This window comes from Falco naumanni, chromosome 9, assembly GCF_017639655.2.
Source record: "Falco naumanni isolate bFalNau1 chromosome 9, bFalNau1.pat, whole genome shotgun sequence".
Classification (NCBI taxonomy): domain Eukaryota; kingdom Metazoa; phylum Chordata; class Aves; order Falconiformes; family Falconidae; genus Falco; species Falco naumanni.
The window spans coordinates 40,932,417-40,954,288 of record NC_054062.1 but is presented as its reverse complement, the minus strand read 5'-3'; the positions used below and the strand labels follow the sequence as shown (position 1 = coordinate 40,954,288).

Here is a 21,872-nt window from a genome sequence, read left to right as displayed (position 1 = left end):
TTCCTTGCGGCCCAGGCGCGGGGGCAAAGGGGGTCTTTGCGGCTCGCACCGCACAGGGGCTGCGCCGGTAACCGCCGACTCCCCCGCACAGCGAGCCGGGCTCGGGTCGCCCCTCTGGGGCAACTGCGGCGCAGGGCGGCGAGGACGCGGCTCCGCCGCAGCACCGGCGGGCGCACGTCGGGCCCGGCCCGCTGGTCCTGCGCGTCCAGGCCCTGAAGGAAACGACAGAGCGGGGGCTGCGGGAGGCTGCCGGGGGAGCCGGCTCCTCGCCCGCGGCTCCGCGGGCCGCCGCACCGTCGGGGCGCCGAGAGCTGCCAGAGGGCCCCCGCTCCGGGGAAGGCACGGCGTCCCTGCCCCCCCCCCCCCCACCCCCCGGCACACCCCCGGGGCGGGCAGGGACCGGCGGCACCCCCCCCCAGCCCCCTGACGGCGACGGGCCAGGGCAGGGCTGCCGCCGCCGGCGCGGTCCAGCGGGGCGGGGCGCGGAGGGCGGGCGTGCGGCGGGGCCGGCGCGGCGGCGGGGGCGGGTGGGGTTTCCGTGCGCGGCGCTTATTAGTGTGGTGATGGAGGACCGGCCCCTCGGAGCCGCCTCGCAGCGGCGGCGCGGGCTGGCGGCGGCCGCCGGGAGGTGAGCGGCGGCAGCGGCGGCTCGGGCGGCGGAGGCGGCGACGGGGCCGCCCCCGCCGTGCCCCATGCGGGCGGCGGCGGGGCGGCGGCGGCGCTGAGGGGCGATGTCGGAGGCGGGGGGCGCGGGCCGGGCGCGGGCCGCCGTGGCGCGGCTGTCGGAGGCGGTGGGCGAGCGGCGGCGGCGGCTGGGCACCGCCATGGGGGAGGCGCGGCGGCAGCGGCGGCTGCTGCTGGTGGTGGTGTGCGTGGCGCTGCTGCTGGACAACATGCTCTACATGGTCATCGTGCCCATCATCCCCGACTACATCGCGGCCATGCGCGGCCGCGGGGACGGCGCCGGCCCGTCCGCGCCCGCGGGGGGCAACGAGACCGGCAGCGGCGGCAACAGGAGCCTCCTGCCGGCGCGGTACCCGCCGGCCACGGGGAGCAACGAGGACGTGCAGGTCGGGGTGCTGTTCGCCTCCAAGGCCATGCTGCAGCTGCTGGTGAACCCGCTCAGCGGTACCCTCATCGACCGCGTGGGCTACGAGGCGCCGCTGCTGGCCGGGCTGGCCATCATGTTCCTCTCCACCGCCACCTTCACCTTCGCGGAGAGCTACGCGACGCTGTTCGCGGCGCGCAGCCTGCAGGGGCTGGGCTCGGCCTTCGCCGACACGGCCGGCATCGCCCTCATCGCCGACCGCTACGCCGAGGAGCCGGCGCGGAGCCGCGCCCTGGGCACGGCGCTGGCCTGCATCTCCTTCGGCAGCCTGGCCGCCCCCCCCTTCGGCGGCGTCCTCTACGAGTTCGCCGGCAAGCGGGTGCCCTTCCTGGTGCTGGCCTGCGTCTGCCTCCTCGACGGGCTGATGCTGCTGGCCCTGGCGCCGCCCGGCGCTGCCGGGGCGCGGGCCAACATGCCGGTCGGCACCCCCATCCACCGCCTGATGGTCGACCCCTACATCGCCGTGGTGGCAGGGGCCCTGGCCACCTGCAACATCCCCCTGGCCTTCCTGGAGCCCACCATCGCCAACTGGATGAAGGAGTCCATGGGGGCCAGCGAGTGGGAGGTGGGCCTCACCTGGCTGCCCGCCTTCTTCCCCCACGTGCTGGGCGTCTACGTCACCGTCCGGCTGGCCGCCGCGTACCCCCACCTCCAGTGGTTCTATGGGGCCCTGGGCATGGCCATCATTGGCGCCAGCTCTTGCCTGGTGCCAGCCTGCAGGAATTTCGGGCAGGTCATCATTCCCCTTTGCGGCATCTGCTTTGGCATCGCCCTGGTGGACACGGCGCTGCTGCCCACCTTGGCCTTCCTGGTGGACGTGCGCCACGTCTCTGTCTACGGCAGTGTCTACGCCATCGCAGACATCTCCTACTGCGTGGCATACGCCCTGGGGCCCATCGTGGCTGGCCAGATTGTGCACACCATGGGCTTTGTGCAGCTCAATCTGGGCATGGGGCTTGCCAACATGCTTTACGCCCCCGTCCTCCTCTTCCTCAAAAACGTCTGCCAAATGAAACCCTCTCACTCGGAGAGGAACATCCTCCTTGAAGAAGGACCTAAGGGACTCTACGACACCATCAAAATGGAGGAGCGCAAAGGCACAGGCAAAAACCTCCAGCCAGCGGGTGAGGTGGAGAACAGCGTGGACTCTTACCGCAGAGACCTGACAGGGGTGTCTGAGGAGGACTCGTCGGACTATGAGTACAGTTAGGTTCCCCCACATGACCCAGCCCAGGAGCAAGGAGGGGCACCTGGGAGAGAGGGAAAGGGGGGGGGGGGACGAAAGCGTTACTGCATTATGTTTCTGTACTGACGTGCAATATATAGAGTTTAACCTTTGTCATGATGTAATGGCTTTCTTCTAGACTTATTTTTAATTGGTGGCAGGGTGGAGGGGGTGCGGAATGGGGGGGACAATCCTGAAGGAAATTATCTGAATAATCATTGGCATAAATCTGGGGGAGGGGGCCTTCCAAAAAAACCACCCACCAACAACAAAACAACAACAAAAAATCCCAACAGCCTCATAGCTGGGGTATAATCGTGCAAAGTTTTTCTCAAGCTGAAACTGTGTGTGACATACTGTATATCTCTGTAAAAAATATAAGAAAAGCAAAAAAGTCTGTGTAAAATTTTGAATGGCATATTCAGGGACTTGGTAAATCTTGTGTACATATACTTAGATTTTCTGTTGGTTTCATATATTTAAGAAGAGCAACAACCATCACAACGTCTTATTCTTACTTGGGAATAAACTGAAGTATTGTACTTCTCTCTCTCTCTCTCTCTTTCTCTCTTGTGCTGCTCTCCGGTAAGTGCAATATGCTGTATTATGTTGAATTCCAAACTACAAGAATAATACAATCTGAATAAATGGAATTGAAGGGGATCGATTGCCTCTGTTTTGTTGTTGAGGGCTGCTTGAGGGAGGGAGCTGGTTGCTATCAACGTAACCCCTACAGTAACAATTCTTCACACAAACCTCATCGGTTACCAAAATTGCCCAGGAGAAAACCCAGTAAAAAACGTTCTCGTTCATTCTTCGAAATATACGTTAATGGGTCTGAGCATCGCACTGCAAACATGCTATCGATTGCCTAAAACCAGGTCCTTGTATTCTCACACAAATTTAATTCCGACAATCATGAGTTTCAATTCCCGAGTAGTTAAAAAATCGCACAACCGGCAGTTAAGAGACACAACACTGGAAAAAGATTTTCTTGGTGCCGAGAACTGCCCCTATGCTGCGGTGTAGCCGACAGGGATTAAACAAAACAAAAGATGGATGAAGTGCTTCATTCAAACCTCTGCAAAAAGTTGAAACGTTCGATCCGACCACAATGGAAGCAGAGTGCACATTTTGCCCTGGAAATTTATCTTGATATGAAATAAAATCGTTCATTTAAATTCTTAGCTCATTAGGAAACAAAATACATGGCTTACAATCTCGAGAGAGGGGGGAAAATTGTAGAAACGGCCACAGCATTCACTAAAGGGCTGCCACCCGCTCCCGGAGAGCTGGGCGCCCCGAGGGAGGCGCAGAGAAGCGGCTCGTCGGTGCCGCGGCGCCGCGGGTCGAGTCACTGCTCAGGCGGCGCAGAACTCGGGGAAGCACCGCGCCAGTGCTGTGGCGCGGCGGGTCCGGCGGAGGAGCCACGGCCAGCGCGGCGGGGCTGAGCCCCGTTTCCCTAAACCGCAGCCTCTCTCCTAGCGGTACGCGGCGGCAGCGTCCGCCGCACCTGCCCGCCGCCCCGGGGCTGGCCCCGCTCCCGGCACGGCACGGTCCGCGGCTGCCGCCGCCCGGGGCCGGCTCCCCTCCCGGCTCGGGGCCACTGCCGCCGCCAGGGCAGCTCCCGCAGAGCCCGGTCCCCTCCCGGGGCCGCTGCCGGCCCTCCCCGCCGCCCTGCCGGCAACCCGCTGGCAGCACCGCCCGCCCCGCTCGGCCACGGAGCGCTCAGGAGCCGCAGATGCCCCGCGGCGACACACCGCTCGACGCTGGCGACAACCGCGGTGGCACCGGAGGTCACCGAGAGCTGCAGCCCTCGGGGGCTCCCCTTGCCGCCGCCGCGCAGCCTTTCGGCTGGTCCCGACGGTGGTCAGGGCGCGGGCAACCCCGGCTCCGCCCGGCGCCCCCGCCCGCCCCCCCGGGGCACGGGCGGCCCGGGGCGCGGCGCCCCCGCCAGGCACGGCCCGCTGAGGGGCCGGGGCGCGGCGGGCGGGGGGCAGCGCCTGTTGCGCGCAGCGGGAGGGGCGGGCCGGGCCGGGCCGGGCGGTGCCGGGGCCGCGGGGCGGGGAGGAGCCAGGCGGCGCCGGGGACGAGCCTCGCTCCGCACGCCCCCGCCCAGAGGGGCCCTGGCCGCGGAGCAGGCGGCGGTACCTTGGACAGAGCCGCCGCGACGCGCCGAGCCCGCCCGGCCACCGCCCCGGAGAGCCCCGACGAGCAGGTAAGGGCGGGCGGGCTGCGCGCCCCCCGCCGCCCCGACGGCGCGGCTGCGAGAGCCGGGGCGGAGAAGCCGCGGGCATGGGAGCGGGGGAGTGGGGTCCCGCAGCCGAGAGGGCTCCCCTCGCCAAACTCCGCGGCACCCACGGGGCCGCTCCCGTCGGGGCCCCCCGCGGGTCCCGCCGCGACGGGCCGTGCGGGAGGGAAGGGACCGCCCCGGGGCCGGGGCACGGGGAAGTGCCGGGGCGGCCCCCGGCGGAGCGGGAGCGCTCCCCGACGGGGACGGGCTCGGGCGGTGCTGCGGCCCGCAGGGAGCTGCCGGCAGGCGACAGGGAGGCTCCGGCCGCCTCGCACTGCCAACGGCCGCCGCAGCGCGACTTCCCACAAGTATTCGTGGGAGCGCTTACGCCCCTCTGAACTTTAAGCGTCGGTTCCTGAGAACTTGAAGCTTATCTTCCTGCTGCCACTGGCAGGGGGGATGAATAGATGGGGGCTGAGCGGAATGCACTGCAACCTGCCCCCGCGGCCGCAGCGGACGGAGAACTCAAGTATAAGCACATGGGCTTATTTCAGCCCCTCTGTGCTCTCGGCTTAGGGGGAGATCAGTGCCTTTTGTTGTAGATTTGAGCTGCTCCTTTGAGCTGTGGGGAAGCCACCGGCTCCCCAGCCTGCTGTGACTCGCAGCCGCCCTGCTAAGCACTCGCCCCAGCCCTCCAGCTAAGCCAGCCGTAAATAAAAACGGCTAGGATTATTTTTTTTTTTTTGCCTAATAACTTTGACAATGCACCTCACAGCCGTTCCAGTGAGCAACTTTGAAGTCATCTTGAATTTCTGCAGGATTTTCCCTCGTGTCAGTTTCCTTGTCCTTTTTTAAGCAAATACAGAATTGGGTGTGATGTTAAGCTGGCAGCACTTGAACCAGAGGCAAAGCCTCGGTTCATCCCCATGACAGAGAAAAAGTACAGCTCAGGCTACCCCCCCTCCGCACCCCCAAACTCTTCATCACACGGATTTTACAGATAGGCGAGACTGTTATTAGTGGCATTTTCCACAGTCACAGAACCAGTACGGACTCGTAGCCGGTGTGACTCCATATTGCAGTTTGACAAAAAACATAGGGAAAGAAAGATCAAAAGTCCCAGTGAGAAGGATACCGGCACGCTTTTTCCTTTAGGGTGGTGCAGTTTTAGGGGCCCTGGAGACAAAATGGCTGCTCTGTATTTGAACGCAGGTGGAGAGCAGAGGCCAGCCCATAAACTACTGAGCAAGCCACGGTTTTCCAAGAGTTACAGAACGTGTCCATTATTTGACGTGCTTTGAACCTGTGCTGCCAGGAATAGAGCACCTGTGCAGCACACAGGAGGGAGCGGAGCAGCACAGTGGGTTAATGTGGCCTTTCCATGAGGGAAATCGTCTCTCAGCTGGGTTGAAATCATGAGCAGATGACAGATCAACATGAGTTTGCTGTGTGGCTCATTGCAGGGCCCCAGGGACATCTCTCAACCTTATTCAACCTACTTCACAGCACATGGCCCCGCTGGCAGTGCGGGACTGGGAGAGGACAAGATCAACACAAGGTGTCAGTGACCACATACACATTGGCAGAGCCATGCTGAAGCCTCAAGGCTGGAAAAGCCAAGCTGGTTCTGCAGGAGAGGAATAATGCACAGCCATCCCTGCCCATCGCTAAACAAAACTCTTCATCTCACTTTCAGGTTTTTATCCAAATTGTTCTTAAAAGTTGTTGTAGGAGTAATTCAAGTGCCTCAAATGTATAGTCCCAAGGGTTTCAGAAAGGAAGTTCTTTTCTACTTAGTCAACATGTTGATTTTGATATTTCGCATACATGTAGTGCAAAGTAATTAAAAAAATAATAATCTCCAAAACAGCTCCAAAAGCCCCTATGATTCATCAAGACCTGACTGAACACATGGAACTTACTCTGCTTTAGCTGTATCACCATAATTGAAGGGTAACTGCTTGATGTGGGCACTATTATATAGGAAGAAACGTCTGGCATATCGCTCATTCTTGTACAGAAAAGGAGCAAGAGGCACCCTTAGAAGTGAAAACCAGGGTGAGCACAATACCAGAGACACACAAGTGGAAGTATGTTCTCTGTCACAGATGACTTCTGTGACTTTTGGCAGGTTAAGCCGTCTCCCTGGATAGGTATATGCTATTTGGAAAGACCGCTGTGTGAAGTGGCTCAAGTGCAGCATATGCCACCCCTCCCACCCCTCCCACAGCCAGCCTGCCAGCCTAGGCAGGCTCACGGGGGCCCCCAGCCCAGAGCTATGCCTCAAAGTACTGGCACCCTGCGAGCTTCTAGTCTGCAGGGAGCAAAGGCACGTCTCCGTCAAGCTCGCTTCCACATCTTTAACATGGAGATGACAGCACCTCACTGTGTCCATGGAACCGTTCAATGACAAATACATTTAAAGACCATGATGCTTTCATATAAAATGGTAAGGGGAGGACGCAGAAGATCTTTAGATAAAAAACGGAAGCCTTCCTATTACCTGTGTCAACACGAGTACATTCAAAGAGAAGTCACCTCTTTCCTCCAGCTAACACATAGCGGTAATAGAAAGCGTGCAGATCATGGCACAATGCATTGCAAAGTAAATTAGAAGGACAAAATAAACCATGCTGAGAAGACATCATTTATGTGTATCAGATAGTTCTGGATAAAGAAATTTATAGCAAAATGAGACAAACAATGTCAGAGCAATCTCCACAGGGCTCAGTTCAGCTACTTCTGAACGTTGTACTTCTATTTCTCTTCAGTTTTGCATTCTGAAGCTTCTGTGTATGCTTGCACAGGGAATATTCCCCACGTACATTTTGGTTATAAATAATGGGTATTGACTGGACTTTAAATCTTTTCTATTTCCAGAACCGAGGCGTGAGGCTCCATAAGTGCCCCCGAGTGGCTTCAATTTCTGTCCTCAACAAAAGATATCAAAAGAAATGCAGGAATGCCTGTCCTAGAAAAAAACATGCAGAAGAAAGAGAAAGATACATGCAGTAAAGATGAGACAGTAAGTGACTGTTTCTGGGAAAACAAAAAACAAGAAAAAATGTTGAAGATGGATGACTTAACAGCTTTTAATGCTGTAAATTAATACAATAATTGTAAACCAAGCTCTGTTCCAGAGCAGAGTTCTTCATTTCAGGGAACACTAGGATACCTGAAGCAGTTCATAATCAAGAACTTTGGTGTAACATTAGTGCTTCTCATACCCAAATACACTTTTCCTCCCAACATCCTGTGAAGAATTCCAGTAAGTGAAATATTATTACACAGCAGCAGATGCATTACTGTACAGTCAGAGATGGCATGTAATTATTTCTTAATAGTACAGAACTATCAAACTATCATGTATGATTCATTTTCAAGCTGGTTTAAAAGATGCCGGATGTGTATGCCTATAAGCAGTCAACCCCTTGGGTTTAAAGCTTTTTTCCTAAGCAGAGCCATGAACTGTAGAGCAACCTTACCCAGAAAGATCGGGCCAAAGCCAGTATCAACAAGAAATATCATTTTACCCATCTGTTTCCACTGACCTAGAAGTCAGTGACAGAAGACATATGCCCCTGACTAAACATAGCTTGAAACTGTAGAATTACCATTCTATCATTTCTGAGATCCAGGGTGTGTTACAGGCTAAATTGGATTTGCATTTCCATTAATAGCAGGTAATCCTACGACACATTTTACGAGTACCTGAAATCTTCGGTTTCTAGATAGGGAAATTTAATGCAGTTTTTAATTTAATTTAATTAAATATCTGACTTTTCTGTGGGTGTCAAAAGGCAGGGCTGGTATTTGAGCTCTGAGGACACCCACTCCCTGCCTTCTGTTCCGAGCACTTCCTCCACTCCCTCCATCCCTACGTGCACTAGCAAAGGAGTTTGCAGCTAGCCTTGCTCTGAGCAGCAGGTGGGACTAGGTGACTGCCAGACATCTCCTCCAACTGAAATCACGCTATGGTCATGCGATCCAGTGAAAATGGATGTCTATTTCATCAAGAGCTAATAGAAAAAAAATATCTGAATTTTACCTGCTTGAGGAGACAAACAAAAATCAGATTAGAGAAATAAACCCTCCCAAAGTTTACAGTCTACACTGATCGCTAATGGACAAGCACAGTTGAATTAGATGACCATTTCTCAACAGGAAACATGTCTATCTCCCTAAGGAACCATGCTTAGAGCATCACAGCCTCTTGCAATTTCTCAGTCCTTCATGGATTACATCCTTGCTTGATTCTCCCACTGCCCCCATGATTGCTCTGGCTTTTAAATGACTAATTACAATTCACTTGGTTAATTTTAGATTAAAAACAAAAGAAGCTTAATTGCATGAGCAGCATGAGATTGTTTTTTTCCCAGATATTGTTGGTTTCCTGCTCCAAACAGGATAAAGATAAAGCAAATATAAACAGAAATGTTTTATCAAGTCTTCTAGAAGGGTTCCACACTGGCCGACAGCAGTGGTTTGGCCGGGTAAACCACAGGTTTATTGAGGATTGTCTGTAGTCAGTACTAATGAACAGGTAGACGTGCATGTCTTTTATTTCTCCAATTTTATAACCAGTCATATTGCCAATTAAACAAGTATTAACCCCTGGTTTTACTGATCACAAGCTAAGTGCACTTCTTTACTAATGAAATACCTTCTCTTAATGCATTATTTTACTATACTTTAATGTGTTTGAAGATTTCCTAGAGTCTAGCTCAGGCTATATGCTTGCATCATGCCTATTTACCTGTTTGTCCTAGGATTTCTAGACTTTTTACAGAGGAAAATTCTCCACTAGTTTCCTGGCTTATCTATTTGAAATCCTCATTGGCCAAAGGCCTACAAATAGAGCCACTGGACAGGTACCACTGCTTCAGTATTGCATACAGCTGCATACTGTGTCCTAAAATCCAGACAGTTTAAGACCTAATGAAACTCCACTGAAGTCACGCAACTACATTTGCAGTAATCAGGCATCTCAAATGCTAAAACAAAATAAAAAAGGGATGCAATATATTGTTCAGTAACAGAAAGGGAAAAAAAGAAGAAGAAAAAAAAAAAAGAGGACAGTTTGGGAACAATTAGAATTACTTGCTAATTTTTATTTTTTTTTTATAATTAGGCAGTGTCAAAACTTCCAGTCCCACCACTACAACAGACCTTATGCATGTACCTACAATGCATGAAACACTTGGTGCCAGAGGAGCAATTTAGAAAGACCAAGGTCATTGTGGAGCAGTTTGGAATTGCAGGAGGTCTGGGGGAATCCTTGCAGCAAATCCTCGAGGAAAGAAGGGAAAAGACAACGAACTGGGTAAGCAAATACAGATGAGAAAAATATTTGCTGTATTGAGCAATTACGAACTCTTTGTGGTTCTATATATGCAATCACTGCTTGGTTTCAGTGGGTCGTCACATCAGAGTCTACCAAGGGAATGAATATTTCAGACGTATTAGGCTAGATTTTTCAAACAGTTTTAAAATCTATGTCATTATTAAACAGTTTGTTGACATAAATGAGGGAATTCGTGCACCTCAGGTGCATGCACACAGGTGTCAGCTCTACCTGCAAGAAACACTATTACATCCTTTTTGGAGATAATGTCTTCCTCTCTCCTTAATAACAGGATTTAGAGTTTTTATTAAAATTAAAAATGCTTTCTGATAGGGCTATAAAAATGTGTCTTGTATGCCCATCTACCCAAAACTCTGATCCAAATTATTCTAAAATAGAATACTACAGGATAGGAATTACTCTTTTTAAATTAAACTACTATTTGCCATTTATTGTCAAACTGTACTAATGTAGTTACTCAGAAGTATTTATTTTGCCGAATGTTCACACACATGTATACATAGATATTTCTCTATCTATCACATAGACCATGCTGAGACCTCAGCCTTTAAAAAAGCTCAGCTTTCTGCTTCCCAAGATGGAAAACTAAATAAGCCATAGATAAAGTAGGTTTTATCATTCCACAAAGTCACAGTTCATCCTGCCTGCATTAACCACATTAGAATATGGCAGCTGAAAACTAGAAACACTTCCCAGCAAGGAAGAGAGACACTGGATAGTTTCATGGATTCAGTGAAATCCTGCAGGCTTGCTACTGATGTCAGTGAAGCATGGTTCTCCCTTAACGTTCCAGTTGTGTGACCTGCAAGATGACTCCATCAAATTGCTGCTATAGAAAAAAAGGCTACAGTACTGGCAGTGCTTTTATTTTAAAAGCAATTCTTAATTTCTGAACGACTTGTTGCCACAGTCTGAGGGCTCCATTAAATGCTGCCCAATCTTGTTTTGTTATTCTGATCATAGAACTTCATGGTTTTGGTGGCTAAATTAACCATTGCTTAAATAGCGTTCCTGATAGCAAATAGTGTTCCAGGAGACAACTGTTCATTTAACCACTTACAGCATGAAAATTACAGAGGAAGGATGTATAAGTGTTTTCTGCAACATCTCAACTTTGAACACTGGTTATTAAAATTAAATACCTGATTCTTAAGATAAACTAGAAATGGTTTTGTTTGGAATTTAACTTGCCAGGAGTACAGCTCTAGCCTGTTCTCCTGAAGACTCCAGAGACTGTGGGGGAAGCATCTGTTCTAACAGCAATGAAATATCTCAGAGGAAAACTTTTTCAACTGATGCATGCATTCGTAATTATTTTTGCATAATTTCCTTGTTGTTTATAGTTACTATATTCAAAGCATGCTGCTAAACTCAGAAAGACTATTTGATCTTTTTATGAAAGCCTCCATTTTCCAAATAATGATTCTTCAAACCCTGCTCAGAGATAAAGCAATGCAGTTACTGTACATACGTGTTTTCAATAAAAATGTTTAGAAATTTAATACTTGTGTCTGTCTGGGTCAAGCATCAGCAATCTGCATTTGTGTCAGTGGACACAGAGGGAGTTCTCCAGGGGCCCTATCCACATGCCAGTATCTGCAGGACTAAACCATTAGGCTCGGGAAATTCTTTTCCCACTCTGTCTTGCTACAGGACAGTATCTGCTGGCTAACAACAAAGCATCTTGGCATTGCTGACAAATATTTGAAGCCCCCTGAGGAAAGCGATCGCTAGTAAAATTCTGTCCATCTCTTAAATATATCCCAATCACTCTTCAAGAGTCAGCAGTTAGCATGTTGTACTCAAACATTTTTTTGTTGTAGAGAAAAGCAAACAACAAAATACCCAAAGCACCCCAATATGGAGCTTGTTTACTTTTTAATGGAACACACTGTAAATTGCCATTGATTGAAAAATAGGATTATGGAATTGCAGCTGATTTCAGCTGAGCTGAGGTCACAGAGCCCAGACTGAAAATGCTCAGCGGCTCCATTAATCAGAGCCCATGCCTGACACCAGGAGCACCAAGCACTCTCCCCTCATGCCCAGACTGCCTTTCTGCACGTTGCTCATAGCTTTAAGAATTCACATCTCCTTCCCTTAGGTGCTTAACTACTGGCTGGATGACATGTACCTCAACAACCGACTAGCTCTTCCAGTCAATTCCAGCCCAGCAATTATCTTTGCTCGTCAGTATTTCAAGGATGTAGATGACCAGCTGAGGTAATGTATTACGACTTTGTAGCTTTTGCTAAATGAAAGGATATTTTAAATATACTGCTTTTGCAAAAAGACAATCAACTTTCATTAAAAAATAAGGGCTGCAACCATTAAATGATTTCCTACTAGGCCTGCTGACTGAAGACAGTGTTTCTGGGGATACTCATACTGATAATCAGAAATGAAAGCATCATTATTATTCCATTTATTGCATGAAAAATAATGCCACGGTATTTATATTTTTTTTAAGGAATATTTGCAAAGCTTTTCATTGTGTAAGTAAAGCATTTTGTGATGGAAAACAGAAATACTGATTTCTGACACATTCTTTAAAGGAAAACAATTTTTAACGTGCCATCACTACAACTTGTAGCCACGCTTCAAACAGAAAAGGCCACGGTGGCATTAAATTGTCTGTCTCAGGTGCCCAAAAGAGCACCAGAAACACAGGGGATCTAAGAATAAGAATTCAGAAATCATTCCTCCCAAAGAACATTGCTTTCCTCAGGCCCATCCATCCCAGCCCTGAACTGGCCTTTCTCCTTTGAGCTGTTGTGGGCAATTACAATCATTTAAAAAGTGGAAAGGTAAGCAAGTAGTCAAGCACAGAATATACCTCTCCAGGCGCCCTTAAAACAGGATTCCATTCTTCAGCCTTTGCCAAAACATTTTCTCCTTTTAAAACAGTAAACCAGATCAAATCTACCTTCACATAGTGCAATTTTCCTCTTTGCTTTTAGCACTCTCTAGCTGCTCATTACTGAAAGAATTAACTGCATGTGAATTTATGCTATTATAAAACAGCCAGAACCCTGAAGCCAATATGTGTTATTTTAACATCTTGCATAGGCAACCAATGTATCTTTTTACTTTACTTTGAACATAACTATAAATGCTTCTATTCATTACTGAGTAAATTTATTGTGCACACAGCTTTCAAAAAAAACTCCACTTTGCATTTTCTAATGCACGTGCTGTAACAAGGAAATATTTTTCTCAGAGCCTCCCACTCAGACGCAGTGCAAATGGGCAGTGTCAGGAAATAATACACCTGTCCACAGCTCTGCAGAAAGAGTATCTGCTTAGGACAGGAAGTACTCTAATAAAATGGACAGCTTATGAGTATTGATATTGAAAGCCATGTTAGGGATTCTATTAAGTATTCAGCCTCTGCTCCCATTCCTTAAATAAATGCTTTCAGGCTTCCTCCTGTGGTAGTCTGTTTAACCATTTGAAAGGACCGTCTCTAGGATTTCATACTTCTCTTGACATGAATTAATTTAGGTTTGAGGTGGGGCTGGGGGGCTCCTCTTGCCAAGCCAGAAGGCTTTCTCTCCTTATGCTGTGTCATCAATCATTCAGGCTCTCCTCTGTCTCTCAGAAACAGCCCGATGTTGCCAAATGACAAAAGACTGATGTCACTTCTATCTGCTACTTGCAGGTTTGCTGCCAATCTCATTTCAGGAGTGCAAGACTATAAAGCTTTACTGGACACGTAAGTAGCTTGGAAGGAGAACTACTGCTTGAGTATCTGCAGGGCTTCTGATTCAAGGGTGCTCTAACATGCCCAAAGTCAGGCTGCATTGCACCTCTCCCCCATTTGGAAGGGTTGGGGCTCCAGTATGCTTCAAGGCAAGAGCTTCAGTGATGCTTTTTTATGTGCTTTCTGCTCTATTACTGCAATCTAATGGGTTGGAGAAGAATCCTTGTGGTGCCTGCTAGTCATTGCTCTAGCACATGCAGCACAGCCCAAAGGACCCACACAACCTGCCTAACAGCTATTGAGAACACCCCAAGAAGTCTGTGCTGCCCAGACCCGATGAGCAGCAGCACCACGGTGACACAGCCCATACACCTTCCCTGTGCATGCGCCGCCTCCACGCACTGCTCCCTCCATTCAGGGCATCAGCCCCCGCACCTCCCTCCTACCAGAAAAGAAATAACCCATCTCACCAGGAGAAGGGAGCCTCGCCACAGACAGGCTGGTTCAGTGGCTGGTAAAAATAAGTTACTTATGCCATTGTTCCTTTCTGTGTATAAACATGGGGAAATCCATGATTCTTTAACTCACGTATGAGGTACCTCATAACAGCATTTTACACAGCACTTCTTAACCCCACCTAGTGTTCCAAGTTTACTGCTGAAATCACTGCTCGCCAGAGAGCAGAAAGAGTGGCAAGTCAAGCACAATGGACACCACACCATAGTAGGGATGGGGTCATTTTCCTGCCTGGAAACACACAAGGCCTATGGCGTATGCTTTAACCCACACTTATTTGTATGAGGAAGGCAAAGTCCCTATTCAAAGAAAGTCCCTATCATCTCTGATAAAAGAAAGAAAAGGCTGATTTTTCACTTCAGAAGTCTGACAGCTACTCAGAAAGTATAGAAGAGGTACTTATTTAAGAACATGCTTTTGTCCAAGATATGCCATGCAGCTGCAAACACCAGCACTAGCGTGCTGTGAAGCACTATTGCATACTAATGTAGTTTGTTGCATCTTTATATGACTGCATCTGAGATAAAGAAACCACATTGCTCAAACAAAGGATGATTTAAGTTCTTATTATTTTGACCGTGCTACTCCATATCCAAAGAATCCTGTGATCAGATTTGCTTGCCTTAAATCTGTAATCATTTAAATCCTCACTACTGTGTCCTCATATTGTTACTGCTGTTTGCTTATCATGCCTCCTGTATAATTATGAGGACACCATAATTGTAACTTTTTCAGTTCCTTGTTGCTGTTAAGGACTTCTACCAGTGAGCGTATTGCTAGATTCTCTTGGATCATCCCACATGCAGATGCACAATATTCCAACCCAAACCTAGGCATTTCATTTTAACTGCAGATATTCCATGCAGTTGCCATGACTAATGACGCCTAACTCGCTCATGTAAAAGAGTTGTAAGACCTTACACAGACATCTCCTAAATCAGTTCAAGATTTTCTGCTGCCATCAGTCAGAGCTAATAACCCCTTTCTTAACTGCTATAATTACAGATTTTCTTATCTAAATCTACCATGCTATTCCACTATCTTCGATCATCAAAGATGCTCTTTAAAACTCTGCTAAATGTAAGAGGATTTCTGCATTATGCAAAATGTGGGAGAAGTAGATCACTAATAAGCCTATTTTGCTGATAAGGAACAAAAAAAATTAAGCACCTGTACAAGGAAATAAGTGATACAGAGAGTTTGAGAGCCAGGAACTGAAGTTCGCTGGTTTAGAACTGCAAGAGTTCTAGAGACAGTTAAACAAGATAAACTAGCACAAAACATTACCCCATATCAGCCATGTAGCAGTAACCCTCCTTGTGTGCCTTTCACCCCTGCACCACTCTGGCAAGCTGGAAGCTGAGTCCTCTTTTGCTGAGGGAAAAATGTCTGCAGCACAAGATCTTCTTCTTCCTGTGGGCTCTGCAACCTGTCCCGAGTGACAGCACCATTATTTCCTGCTGCAGTGTCAGTGGGATATTTTACAACCCATAATTGTGATTGTGATAACTTGGGTTTTTTATCTGGCCACTAAAGATGCCTTTTAGGTGGTGTTATTTTCACATGCCTTCCGTAAAAGGGGAATAGCTCTAAGTAAGGACTAGTACGTAAGCGAGGCTTACTGGAAAACAGAAATGCCCAGCCACTCCTGTTCATCAGACAAGGCCCTCTCACAGCCTCTTTAACCACTCTGCACAGCACAGGGCCACTGTGATTTGCAGTGAATTTCATCAGACCTTTTTTTCAAGGTGCTGTGTCTTTTCCAGCTGTTTTGCTGACTTCTGTCCCGGCAAATTTCCAGGGTCCCATCTCGGCAGGTGTCCCGCGCACATTGCAAAGCTGCTTGTGACCTGCTATTCTTTCCATTTCCACTAGATGATAATGCAATTGCTTAATGAATATGCATGAAGCTGCCAGGAATGATGTATTTAACTTCGGTATGGGAATTCATCTATTTCCCTTATACTGTAATCTCATTTTATTATTAAATTTGTGCTATACCTGATCTAATTGTAACAGAACAAAGGACAGATTAGATTTCTTTTCCTTTCTGTCTCTCTCTCCCCTCTTTTCCTCTGGCTTTGTTTTTCTCCTTCTCTCTCTCCAGCCATGCTTTACCTGTTGATTTTGCTCGTGGACAGCTGTCTGGTCATCCTCTCTGTATGAAGCAATACTATGGACTCTTTTCTTCCTATCGTCTTCCAGGACATACCAAAGATACCCTCGTGGCCCAGAAAAGCAGTGTAATGCCAGAACCAGAGCACATCATTGTTGCTTGTAACAATCAGGTAAATGAGTATTCTTCTTTTATACCTTTCTATATTTCTTAGTTTGCTTAAATTCACTAAAGAGCCTAATCTAATCACTGTTTAGAAACACAATTGATGTGCTATGTATGAGCTCACTTCTTACCAAGCATTTGCTGTCAATATTTCCAAAAGATGCTTCTGCAGCACTTTTGTTATTAGCCCACATTATGTTCCAAGTACAGTGATGCAGAAAGGAGGAATGTGGCAGAATTCATTTGCTTTCTCATTCAAATAAAAATATTTATTAAACAGAGAGAAAACCACAGAGAAAAAAAAATATCTTATTAGAGTGCCTTTGCTGGAAATGCTCTTCTCTTGACAGTTAAGTATTGGCATGCAACACATGGCATATATACCACCATCCCAAGCAGGTATGTCTGAAGGAGTTAGCACAGGTGTAGGCAGAAATACTGAAGCGTTAGACTGAGTCCGCCCCAACCAATAAATACCATTGAGCAGCAGAGTATATTGGCCAGGCAGGATATCTTATAGCCCAGCTTGACTGCCTGACTGGAGCTGTGCCTGCAGGCCCCCTTGGAATGAAGGGGTAGATCCCAGTGGTCCCCTTTCTAGGAAGTCCATTCCCTCACCTGAATGGGAAGTTCTCTAGATTCTCTAGGTTATTTTTAAACAGATAGTACAATGGAAATTACTTACATACTTCCTGATTTTATCTCTTCAGGGGCTTTTAAGCTTATTTAAATAAGGTACATTGCATTTGAGCCCAACACACAATTTAAGTCCCCTATAGCAACTGGCATTATACTGTCATGAAAACGCAGGAGGAGTGAGCCCTGGGCCAGTCCCCAGTGGGTTTGTGCTCCGTTGTCTGCAGGCCTGGCTCTCCAGGCAGGACTTCAGCATCTCAACACTCACCCAGGCAAAAGCCAAATGCTGGTCCAATGAGGGTCCAACCCACCTGTAACTGTTCTGACTTCTGTCATTTTTTTGCAGTTTTTTGTTTTGGATGTTGTCATTAATTTCCGTCGTCTCAGTGAGGGAGATCTTTTCACTCAGTTGCGAAAGATAGTCAAAATGGCAGAGAATGAAGAGGAAATGCTGCCTCCAATTGGGCTGCTGACAACAGACGGAAGAACAGAGTGGGCAGAGGCCAGGATGATCCTTATGAAAGGTTAGCAGCAGCAACCCCAGCTTTCTCTTCTTCATCATCTTACTCCTCTTCCTCCTCACCACCATTGCCTTTCTTTGCTGGGAGTGAACATTACAGCAAACACAGGATTGAACGTGCAACCTCACTGCTGAATTTTTCTAGTAGGAGGAAACTCAATACCTGTAAGTGTTCAGATGTGCATTACCAGGGAAGCAGCAGATACGTTTTGACCCTTTGGCTGTGTATGTTTAAGTGTTATACCATGTAAATAGCTTTCACTCCATTCTCTGTTTTTCATCCCATAAATTACATTGCATCAGATTTTGTGATTTGTCTCTTTCTTCACATCCATTTCGTACCAATAGGAATGATGTATGCTCTTAGCTTTTGGCAATTATTAGACATTTTTCATCTCATCTAACAAAGGCATCTACAAGTTAAACACCCATTGAATCTAGCTGTGCACTTTCCCTAGTCAATTGAGAAAAATAGGAAGTACCAGGGCTGATTCATCTAAATCTTAAGAAAGTATCTAGGAAAGGTGACACTAATTATTATCTGGGGATAGTTCTCTCTCTCTTTCAACAACAGGCAGCATTTAGCTGTCTTGGATTCTGGACTCGAATGCCTAACTTTGAAACAGATGAAGATAAAGGGTGGGATTAGTCATCTATATCATGTCACACCTTATACATTTTAGTCTGAAACTAAGTGATGTAAACACCCTCTTTTTGCCATTTTAGGTGACTTAGGTGTTTATTTTTCCCTCCTGGAAAAAAAAATGTTAACTATCTCTTTATCCCCAGTTCAGCAATATTATCAAAATATGTTTACCATCCCAAGGAAGATCCTCCCTTTTCTTATTCAAGTATTTCTGTGCTAATAATAAATTTATTTAGATAAACACACACACACACACACAAACTCAGTCCTGGCCATTACTACAGCATTACTATGTGGTACCAACCTCATGCTGAAGCTTTTCTCTCCCCATCTTTTCTTTTTAAATCAGGAGGAAAAAAAAGATTCCTTATTTTAATGAAAACTGAGATAAACACCTGACTATTTATTTTCATGCCACAACTTTAAGTAAAACAGTGAATACCTTGGAACCTGAAGCAACACCATCTTTGTAAACCTACATCATCCTAAATGTAAAAAAAAAAAAAAAAAAAAAAAAAGACAAATTGACAAAAACTTTAACCCTCTCTAGAGTGTATTTGGATTGCCTGGCATTTGCCAAAATATTAATTTTAATAAAGGAAGCAAACCAACTCTGTTATGCAGCTGAAAAAAACAGATTCTGCACTAGCAAATTTCACATCACATCGGTGTGAGCCTTCTCTAATTTAAGCAGGAATCCCATCCTAGACCACTCGAATTAGTACAGCTCCTCTATGTAGTATAATGTATTGCTGTTACACATGGATACATGATTATGAACAGACATTTTGTTCTTTCTTATATGTGGTTAAATGTTATTGCAAAAATAACTAAGAGAGGAATAGAAAAGCCTCTAGTGAAGCAGTGTGAGGTGGAAGGGGCCACTCTGTAACTCTTCTGTCCTGGGCAGGAAAAGAGAGGCTGCTTCAAGATGGAGAAGACTTATACAGCACTTTGCAGAGGTTATGAAGGAGATATATACATGGGCCTGCATAGTTTTACAAGTAAAGAATAGGTCTTCTAGGTGAGAAAATTTCAAAGAAATTGTAATAAACCCAGTCAGTCATCGCTGATTTATAAACTTATTCAGTGCTTCAACTGCATTGAGGTTGCAGAACTAACTCACTCCCCTAAGTAGAGGAAGTTAATTCTTACTACCATAGGGGCTGCTGTCCCATGTATACTATATCTGAATTTGATTCAGAACCGTCTTCTCATATTTTCCTTTTTAAAACAAAAAGGCCAACTAACCAAAAGATAACTGGCCAACTCGATGCTAATTGTGTGCATTAGAAAGGAAGGGGGACACGAAATGTCTTGCAGGGCTTTAGGCTTGTTCTCACACTTCTCTGTTTCAGCTATTTCTGGAAATATTTATTTTCCATCCTGAGTCATGGTTCATGAGTTCTTGTGCAGTTCATTGCCTGCTTTACGTGATAATTTTTTCAGTGTTTGATCAGCTCTCTGGACATGTCTGTTTCTTTCTCTAAGGGCATCTTTTCCCTACTTTTCTGTTTCTAGCAGAGCTTAATTTTATTCTCCCTAATACCTAGACTCAAGATACCCTGAAGTCATATGTCAGAATAAGGGCTTCATATCTGTCAAAGATGTGTGGGCAACAGCCACAATGAAATATATATAAATCTATCAGACAACATAAAGCAGAACGCTGAGCAAACTGTGAGCAGTTTGTAAATCACTATGCAAGCAGTTTTTCCTTGAAGGTGCCTGTCTGCAAATACCAGCAGCTGAGGTATACAGGGCAACTTCCATTCACGAGGATCTTTTCAGCCTTTGCATTGATGTACCCAGACCATGAATGGAATAAATACCACAATTACGGTCAGCCCTTTAAGTGTCAGATACTAGAAAAGCTTTACAGCCAAGAGGACAGGGACGTGACTTCTCCCTTATAGAACTTCTGAATGTTTTTGAATACAATTCATAGAGCCATCAGTGTTTCACATGTTTTAGGGCATCACAGATCACTGGCAGAAAGCTCAGCCTACCCGCATGACCCATCAATTACAATCTCCTGGCTCAAGTCTTTGCAGCACCTGGCAGGAACAACAGCTGCCTTTCCTAGGACTTTGCTTCTGTGTGCAAGGGAAGACACCATAAAATGTGCCCCACCAGGTCCCCACACAGCCTAGAAGTCAGGCTGGCCACCCCTGTCACTTGGGCCCATGGCTACCAACACTCCCTAGTAGAAGCCACCAGACCGCAATAGACAGTACCTTACCATAACCTGCCTCTTCCTTCTCAGCCACTGCTATCATTTGCCTCTCTTTCTCCTGATACCTTTTTCATTTCTTGCATATTTGTGCTCTTTTTTACTACACAGCATCCAGAGAGTGAACCTGGATGATTACAAGCATCTGGGTTTTTTTCTAGCTCCTTATTAACCTATATTACTCATTTTGGGAAGTTATATTTTTCTTACTTTGAAAAATGCTGTCCTTTCAGAGGATCAACTTTTCATATTTGCATACATTAGAAACATGCACATTTTAAAATGGCTCCATATTTCAAATGCAAATCAGAATTGTTTAATTTTAAATATTTTTTCCATTCTTTCAGCTACAGTCATCTCCTGAATTCAGCACAGATTTGTTGAACTTAGCACAGACTTGCAAGAAGTTTTGATCAATTTGAATTCATTTCTTTAGTTAGGAACATTCTGAAACAAAAACATTTTCACCAAAACCTAGCTAAACAAGCAGGTAAAAGTTGATCTGTTAAGAATGGAAGGAATTTTAAGCTGATGTTTGAAAGCCCTTTTTCCTTTGATCTTGTTAGAAAACATTTAACAGCAATTAATGATGTTATATGCTTTTGAATAAACCAAGTTCTTTTTATAGATTCCACACTTTTATCCTTTCAATTAAGAGCTGTATTAAGTGCTCATTATTAAATATTTTCTATGCCTCAAACGGGCCCTCAGAAGCAAACAAAACGTTACCTTCATAATGTTTCTGACTTTAAAAACTTGAGAAAACACCCCACATAAATAGACCATAAATAAGGAGGAAAGTGCTGAGGACAACATGAAAATAGCCTTTGTAGTCCACCTGTAGAAGCAAGAGTGACAGGATAGGAAAAAGAAACAGAGAAAGAAAGCCAGAAAAATCATATTTTATTCTGCGGTACACTAGTGATAGGAAGGAAGTGGAATGTGGCAACCCATGGTTTTGGCAATATCACATTAAAAAACTAAACCTCACAACCTCATCCACAGATGCTTCCCTCATGTGATATAAGCAATATACCCATCCAGGGCTTGTTTCTCTAAAGGACAAGAAATGACCAAGGACAGGAGAGAGAAGAGGGTTTTAATGCAAGAACACAAAAACAACGTGGGCCCTGCTGTTCCTTGTCCAGAAAAGGGTTTTAATGGGTGAACAGCACAATACCTGTACAGGCCCTGCTGTTCCAGAGCAGGATACTGCAGCAACAGCACGAACTCTGAAATTCTGTATTTTCCACCTGTCCTCTCTGTAACTGTTGTATATAAAAGAAGTAAGCATTGCTGGCTTTAAGAGTAAAATAGATCTATTCTGTAATATGATTACTTCAGGAAATGGAAAGCAGAAAAAGAAAGTGGATATTATTAAATCATATGAAAGATACTCAGAGATA

At 46.7% G+C, this 21,872-nt stretch overlaps 2 protein-coding genes across 2 annotated transcripts in view; both read left to right on the top strand.

The window, feature by feature from the left end:
* Positions 1-731: 731 nt before the first annotated feature.
* Positions 732-2,989, top strand: SLC18A3 (solute carrier family 18 member A3). The gene has a single exon (XM_040605244.1). The coding sequence runs from the start codon at positions 732-734 to the stop codon at positions 2,316-2,318; it is 1,587 nt and encodes a 528-aa protein (XP_040461178.1). The 3' UTR covers positions 2,319-2,989.
* A 1,414-nt stretch (positions 2,990-4,403) lies between these two features.
* CHAT (choline O-acetyltransferase) overlaps positions 4,404-21,872 on the top strand; it is a 36,219-nt gene continuing 18,750 nt past the window's right edge. The window contains exons 1-7 of the mRNA XM_040607531.1: positions 4,404-4,551; positions 7,447-7,591; positions 9,698-9,889; positions 12,036-12,154; positions 13,593-13,646; positions 16,258-16,438; positions 17,414-17,591. Coding sequence (XP_040463465.1) covers positions 7,529-7,591; positions 9,698-9,889; positions 12,036-12,154; positions 13,593-13,646; positions 16,258-16,438; positions 17,414-17,591 — 787 coding nt within the window. The 5' untranslated portion in view covers positions 4,404-4,551; positions 7,447-7,528. The remainder of the gene's footprint in view (positions 4,552-7,446; positions 7,592-9,697; positions 9,890-12,035; positions 12,155-13,592; positions 13,647-16,257; positions 16,439-17,413; positions 17,592-21,872) is intronic.

Coding starts and splice junctions, on each gene's coding strand:
- SLC18A3 (XM_040605244.1), top strand. CDS start 732: ATGTCGGAGGCGGGGGGCGCGGGCCGGGCGCGGGCCGCCGTGGCGCGG.